This window comes from Prunus mume, linkage group LG8 (genome assembly GCF_029339155.1).
Source record: "Prunus mume cultivar Tortuosa linkage group LG8, ASM2933915v1, whole genome shotgun sequence".
In the NCBI taxonomy this organism is placed as follows: domain Eukaryota; kingdom Viridiplantae; phylum Streptophyta; class Magnoliopsida; order Rosales; family Rosaceae; genus Prunus; species Prunus mume.
In genome coordinates this window covers 22,603,215-22,611,185 of record NC_142705.1, presented here as the reverse complement: position 1 = coordinate 22,611,185, position 7,971 = coordinate 22,603,215, and the positions used below count along the sequence as shown (strand labels likewise).

The 7,971-nt window shown below is 35.8% G+C and overlaps 1 protein-coding gene across 1 annotated transcript; it reads left to right on the top strand.

The window, feature by feature from the left end:
- Positions 1 to 379: 379 nt before the first annotated feature.
- LOC103342304 (guanosine-3',5'-bis (diphosphate) 3'-pyrophosphohydrolase, putative (DUF2215)) lies at positions 380 to 7,721 on the top strand. Its single transcript, XM_008245915.2, has 10 exons — positions 380 to 605; positions 1,303 to 1,513; positions 1,702 to 1,859; positions 1,952 to 2,097; positions 3,257 to 3,319; positions 3,422 to 3,514; positions 5,012 to 5,173; positions 5,885 to 5,964; positions 6,373 to 6,533; positions 7,082 to 7,721. The coding sequence occupies exons 1-10, from the start codon at positions 509 to 511 to the stop codon at positions 7,207 to 7,209; spliced, it is 1,299 nt and encodes a 432-aa protein (XP_008244137.2). The 5' UTR covers positions 380 to 508; the 3' UTR covers positions 7,210 to 7,721.
- Positions 7,722 to 7,971: the final 250 nt, after the last annotated feature.

Here is a 7,971-nt window from a genome sequence, read left to right as displayed (position 1 = left end):
CAAAGATCATCTCTACAAAAAATTACTTGAATCCGATATCATTTGACTACTCATTTGAGTTATTGAAATTTTAGTACTTTCTCGAAGCACCGTATTCATTGATTTTGTAAGACACAATTGGATGTCGAAATGGTTTCTGATTTGTCTAATTTTTTGTAAAGATGATCTATGAATGAAGACCTAAAAAATAGATGATTTGGATCATAGGGAAAAAAAATTTAGGATATCCTAAAGGGTGTCCCTTAAATAATTTATTTGAGGATTCCTCAATAGAAGAGGAATATATATATAATATACTCCTGTTTGTTTTTTTAAGGAAACTTTTATATACTCCAACTATGATATATGTAAACATGCCCTAAAATCCTCCTCTTAAGTAAGTTGAGGCAGCATTGCTCGAAAATTAGCCCACAGCCCATAGGCGCATATTACAAGAAGAAAAAAAGAGAAGGGGACTTGGAGCGGAAGTTCTTTCGGAGAGCAGAGAGTAGCGCGAGCGTGCGATGCAATGGGCTCTCCTTCCTCCGCCACTCTTGTCCTTCTCTTCACTTTCTGTCTCTCGCTTTCGACCCTCTCACTCGCCACTGACGACGGCGCTATCAAAGGTATCTGTCGTCCTTTTCTTTCCCTCTGTATTCGGTTTTCATAGTGTAGATGGTTGGTCGCTTGCTTGGTTTCTGAGAAAATACAGGAAAATCAGTGACTTTTTTATGTGGGTTTGTTCTTTTAATGTCTTTCCATTTAAGAAAGTGAAAGCTTCTACTTGACTTGTTCTGCATAGGTTTGGTATAGTTTGCAGCTTGTTCATTTGCTATGGAAATGATTAGTGCCACTGCGCTTTAGTCTCCACGTTTTTCTTTCTACCTTTGGCTTTCATGGTAACCAGAGGGAGAGTTAGGTTACCGTTATGCTGCTTGGTTTTTTGGTTTTCTCTATTGCATGAGTGAAGTGTCAAATTGTTGGCTGATTTAGGGTTTCAAACATGTCGATTTTGGCCTAAAAATAGAGTGGTACTTATTGTTTAGCATTATTTCGTTCTAGATTTGGTCTTTTAACATATATATTGTACCATACCACTCAAGTTTCTATTAGGGTCAGATCAATAACATACACTAATCTGTGCACTTTATTTAGCTATGATTTTGAATTTGAATTTTTTGTACCTATACAGTGTGTTTAATATATTATTATGGATATTAAACTTCGAAGATTTTGATTGATGCCTTTGTGTCTTTTCTCTTTTATACTTTCCCGTGTTTGTTTCTATATTTCAAAATAACTTTCAGCAATTTTAAATCACAGGTGTTGATCTTGAAAACCCACTACTAGATGTCAGCCCAGCACCGCTTTATACTTATGGTTCTAAAGATGTTTTATTGTGTGAACGGGTACGAGTTTCTGGTATATCCAGGCTAAAACTTGGGAGTTATGCAAGTTCACTTCGAATTACTTTGTCTCCATCTCCTGAAATCCCAGAGAAATTGTATAGCAAAATTGAGGTCTGCTTTCACAGGTGAGTAAAATGTCACGACTTTTTACTGTTAAGTGCATGCTTGCTTAACCCTCCCTTCTCCTGTTGCTGTCACTTACTCATTTTCTTTAGCATATATTTATATTTACACACACACACACACTCACAAATACAACTTATTTTTCTTTTTTCTGTGGATTGCTTTGTCTGACTCATTAGTTTGTTTGCAGGAATAATTCTCTTGTACTGTGTCAGTGTGAAAAGGATAATTGGAAAAATCTTCAGAAAGAGTTATGGAGCACTGTCATGTCCCCTTATGATGAAAAATATATTGATGTCAAGTTCAATGATGAAATACCTGGTTCGGTCACCATTACTGTTAAAGAAGGTCTGCCAGAAGTAAAATAATTTATCGCTGACTACAATTTCTTATGCTACAATTTGCAAGCTTTGATAATTATTTCAATTTTGTCTTTGCAGATTCTCAGAAATGGCGCCTTGTGTGCCTAGCACTGGGATTGTTTTTACTATTGCTGGCACCAATTGTCAGCAGTTGGGTTCCTTTTTATTATAGCAGTTCAATGGCTATAGGAGTTTTTCTGATCATTATAATCCTTCTTTTCCAGGTACTTATTTGTGTTTCCCAGGTGTATATCTGTGCCCAATTGAATGATTTTTTTTCTTTTCTTTCTTTCAATTCTTCATTTAATTTATGTTTGGTTTTGACTTTTTCTTTTACTGCGTGAGAAGCATATGGATGGAAACACAAACCTGGAGTCTCTGACCATATCCAGTATATAACAAATACTGCTCAAGTAAATAATTAAAGGGAGCATCTGTCCAATGCTTTTATGATTATGATCTCCAGTGTGCACTCTGCTTAACTTCATTACTTGGAGATTGTGGCTACAGTTTTTTTATTTATCCCAAAACTGAATTAGGCAAAAGTTTATTTTTGGTCCCTATAGTTTGCTGGCTTTACCACTTTTGTCCTTGTTGTTTCAATTTTGTCAATTTTATCCTTATAGTTTCCATTTGGAGCAATTTAAGGACAAATTTCAATTTTTTTGTCAAATTACTCCAAATTATGTTAAGCTTTGAGTGAGGGGCACGTGGAGGGCATTTTAGTTCATTTGAGCCATCTAGTGGTGAAATACAAGCGAGAGCTCTTCCCATTCACTTTAAGTGCGATTTTGGGATTTAGGGTGTTGAAATTTGCATCTCTGTATTAAAATTTTGGTGAATTGGGAGGAATTTGACTCAAGTGGACCAAAATACCCCTTTATAAGGGGCACGTGGTCAAAACTTAACGGAGTTTGGAGGAATTTAGACAAAACTTGAAATGTGTTCTTGAATTTCTTTGAATTGAAAACTACAAGGATAAAATTGAAAAAATTGAAAACTACATAGATAAATTGAAAAAATTGAAACTACGGGACTGAAGTGGTAAAAGTGGCAAACTACAGGGACAAAGATGACTTTTTGCCTATTTCTTAAATGCCTTATTTTCTATGCACTTTGCTCGAATAAATACTTAAAAGGGGAGATCTGTGCATTTCACTTTGCTCAACTTCTGCCCTTAGGTTATGATTTCCTCTTAAACTAGGTGTGCAGCATAAAATCAAGAGTAGGTTTTTTTTTGGCTTTCTGTTACACATGTATCTGTTAGTGCACGCAATAATGAATTTGTAGGAATTAGGTGATGTTTTTGGCTTTCATCTGCAGTTTTTAGCTTGCAAATTTGTAGGCAATGTTTTTCATAACCCTTTTTCTTTAATCTTTTAGGGAATGAAGTTGTTGCCAACTGGAAGAAAAAATGTCTTCTATCTTACTATCTATGGATCACTGGTAAGGCTTGGTATCTCGAATCTTCACTTGCTTCAGGGTAACTCATTAACTTCGTATAATATATAGTGCAAGTAAATCTCAGAATTTATATGCCTTTCACAGCTTGGAGCAGGATCTTTTCTTTTTCATCAATTTTCTATGCTGGTAAATTCAATTCTTCTAAATTTTGGGCTAAGTGAAGAGATGCACAACCCAGTAAGTATTTGTTCCCTTAATCTTATCCTAATTGTATTGAACCGTTTATATTTTGGATGCTTGTGATTCCAATTCTAATATTAGGTATATTATCCATATTTTCAAAATGTCATGAAAATATGGACCAGCGGATTTATTTTGCATTATTGGGATAAATTCTGATGAGCATGACAATATATCTGCAGTTTGGCATTATATTAAGAGATATCAAGGAAACAGTCTTTTGTGCCTTCTTCATACATTCTCTCTCTCTCTCTCTCTCTCTCTCTCTCTCTCTCACACACACACACACACACACACACACACACACCCCACACCCACACCCGCCCCCTCAAGTGTATACTGAAATCCTTGATTATTGATAAAAGGAAAAAATGCAACCTTGTAATCCTTAATTATGAAGGCACTCCATGTGGACCAAATTGCTTATATTAATCTCGTAATTATAGCATGCTGAATTCAGACATGAGGAAGAAAAAAAGGTTTCGCATAAACATTTTCATGATATGCCTATTTTCATATTAATTATTTTTTAATGGGATTTTACTATGTGGACTACCTTATTTCCCGTTTCATAACATTTTTGTCTCTATTTCTTCTTATTTAAAGAGAGGGCGGAGAGATACATAAAAAAATGGGAGCGGTTGATGAGGGATGATGAAGGAAAATACATTGGTAACTACAAACACATCAGAATAAAAATTTGGTTAAGTTGGATGGTGCATGTAGAGCCCTAAACTTATGAGTAGTGTTTGTTGTTCTCATTTGTAAGTTAGAACTAAATTCAGTCTTATGCCTTCACCAAGAGGAAATTCAAATTTTATTTGTAATATGAATGAGCTCACTTTTGAGTTCCTGTAAAAAAAAAAAAAAAAACCTCTAATTTGAATATTTCTGAAATGTATTTTAGCTATTTGTAGGTTCATCCAGATTTAAATAGTGGCACTGATGAGTGACAGCAGTGAGGATAAAGGGCATACTGTCGTTATGGATTTTTCTTTATTATAACATTGTCTAATATTTTTTTACAAAAAAGTAAAAAGTATTTGATAAAATTATTTCAAAGGGCTGGTTTCCTGTGCAACTGGTTACCTATAGTTGCTGGGATCACAATTATGCAAAAACCACTTAACATTAGTACGTCATCTGTAGACTATAATTGCAATTTTGGATCCAATAAGTCGTGCTTCACTAGTTTACCTGAACTTCTATTGTTTTCTGTTTTGTTTGATGTGGTGTTTAGTATTAGTGGCAAGAAACCCTGCATTGGTAAACACTGTAAGGTTGTCTTGTGCACGCATGTGTGCAAATTAACAACTAGTAAGAGAGATAATTAATTTTGTAATCCTTATAATATAAGGCCTTTACATTTACTTGCGTGAAGATAAATGGTGGGAAGACAAAGTTTAGACTAATTATCTGCTTCTGACATTTTTCCTTGGTTTACATTGTGATATTACTGTCTTGCCCAATTACCTAGTCATGTTTTGCTGGCAGGTCTCAGTATTTTTACTAGTGGGAATTATCCTCATGGGAGCTGCATTAGGGTACTGGATTGTGAGGAGGTTTGTTGTCTCAAAAGATGGAACAGTAGATGTTGGTATAGCCCAATTTGTTAAGTGGGCGATGCGCATAATTGGAACCACCTCCATCTTGCAGGTGTTTTCTCACTTTCCTTTTGGCTGTATATTCGATATTCAAGTACAAACATTTCCCTGCTTAATTAAACTTAATGTGGGATAGCAATTTGCAACCGTATTGTTACATGGAACCTTAGAAGAGAAGTACCATTTGAAGACACAGCATGGTGAACAATCTTATAGTCAAACATCCAAATCACTGCATGTGTAACAAATGAATCTTACCTAGCTAAAAGTATTTTTGAATGAACGTTCAGTGCAAACAAAGTCAGCAATTTTTTATCTGAAATGCGAAAATGGAGACTAATTAGAATTATTGGATTATAAGGCCATGTCTTTATGTCCTAAGATTTAGTTAGTAAATGAATGTACACTGAATACTCAATAGACAGATACAACATCTCACCTTGTATAGCCAAGTTTAGTAAACATAGATTTGTGTTTCCTGTACTATTACTTCTCCTTTTGAGGATCAATTTTCAACCAGAGAAACACAATTTACCTCTTCATTGCCTGGTACTATTAGGACAATGTCACTTGAAACTTTTTTCATTTACATTTTTCTTGTTGACCCATTGCACTTATGATTGAATTGGTTGATTCTGGAGTAGTCTGCTGTTAAATTTAGTTTTATAAATTGTAGTAATTGCGAACATTTCATGTTATTGCTCTTTGCTGTTCTCATTTGTTCTTAATATGTGTGCTTTTTCCATTTTTCATTATTTCTCAGAGCACTCTCGATACTCCTTTAGCAGTGGGGGCTTTGGTTTCTTGCTGGATTATCTGCAAGCTCATCACTTCTCTGAAACGGCAAGATTTATATTCTTTCCCTACATACTTTCTTGTTATTCAAGAAGTGAATGCATCGTAGTATCGAAGAAATCTTAGTAGAGATGGTTTTATTTCATTACTGTACTGTCTCATCATTCAATTAATTGCAATTGTCAATAACAGTATATTTTTCTTCAAACGAGTTTAGCGATTCTGCCTTGATTTTGTATTTCGGAGGTAAAAATTATTAGTCTAAGAAAGTGCTGTTAGATGAATAGATGCAGTCATGACCATTGATAAGGAGAATCTTTGAATATTCATGAGAATATGGTCGTTGTGTTCTTAGCATTTGATGACATAACATTTTGTATCCCAGAACTATTTGCAGCTGGTCATTTTTGTTGTACTGTTTTTCAGATTAAAATATATTACTATGATTATATGCAGGCATCAGTTGGGTGCTGGGAGCTGGAGTCCTTGGCTGCAGCAGGGTAGACAGGTCAAGGGCAGACACGGTCGTCCAGAATTTCTTAGCAGGTCTAGCCCACAAAAGAAGAACTGGAAGAGTCCAACAACTCTATCTGCTTGGTCTGACCCTCCTGTCAAAGGTATTTTTTGTTTTATTTTATCTGTTATGTTTCTGCATGTTTTGATTGATTCTTTGTTCCAGCTGCTCAGTAGTACACGGATTGCTTTCTTATATACTTTAACAAAGAGTTTGGGTTATGTTCTGGTTATGTAGAGAAAAAAAAACCAAGTCTTCAAATGCAGAATATCCATTTCCTTTTCAGCTTAAACCATCATGCAAAAGGAATCCCAAAAAATGGATGTTTTTATACACGCTGAAGTGTATCATGACCAATATGTTATTTTTTCATTGCGGAAACTCTCTTCCCCCCCTATGATTTTTAAAGTGAGAAATATTCTTCAAGATTTTCCTTACTTTCTGTTTTGGTTTTTATGCCCCTCAAATTACTTTCTTTTTACTTTTGCCTTTGGTGTGAAGGAAAGTAAGATCCCCTCGCGAAATTCAGTTCCTTTACTTTTTTTTGTTGTTGTTTCGTTGATCACTTTATCAAAGTATTACCAGTTGGGCATGGTTCTGGGACGGCTATTTGACACATTCAGTTATGCTATTTGTGTCTGTTTCTTGCAGGTGTCACGTCACCATCCTTTAGGGCACGTGATCAACAGGAGTACTATTCAACCTTCCACAAGATGCAAAGCCGAAAGAAGTTCACAAAGAAAGAGTGGGATGAGTTCACACAGGAATCAACCCGCTAAGCTATAGCAGAATGGGCATCATCTCCTGAAGTCACTGATTGGATCATCGAGCATGCTGACCGTATACAACTCCTTCCAAGCGAGAGTTCAGACGAAACCGTGGGAAGTGCATCAGATTCTACCGATGAGAATGTTGTGGGTAGCACGGATCGAGTAGGTTTTCTCAAGTGGTAGTGCCGTCTGCAGTTGGCTTAGGTTGTATTTTGTGTAACTTCTAAGGTAGATGACACTAATTTGGACTGGCTCCTTGAAGTAACATGTAGTGGCTGTATAGAACGGGTAGGAATGACTTAGTTAATTTTATGCACCAGTCAGCATTCTGGGAATTTTGGTAAAACTAGTTAACCATGTCATAGGCGCAGCTTTTGTCATACTGCTTGTTTAGGCGTCCAAAGTAAATTTCTGCTACTAGCTAGCTGAAGGCAAGACGCCATAGAAGGTGATGTAAGTTCTGAGTTCTGACTGTAGTCGTGTACTGAATGTGAATGTGGAAAGGATTTCATGTTTCTGTATATCTTCTCAAAAGGATTTCATGTTCCACTACTTCTTACCCATCTTCCGTTTATTTATTTTTTACTCTTTTCTCATGGAAGACATGGATTTATAACTAGGGAAATAAGCTGGTGTAATCACAATTCAGAAATAGTGTGCTGAAATAATCAGGCTACAAATTGTATTCTAATATAATCACTTGGAGACGTGAAATGACCACAAGGTGCCCTCCATATAAAAGCAGATGTATCAACCCTTTAGCGCCTCTTT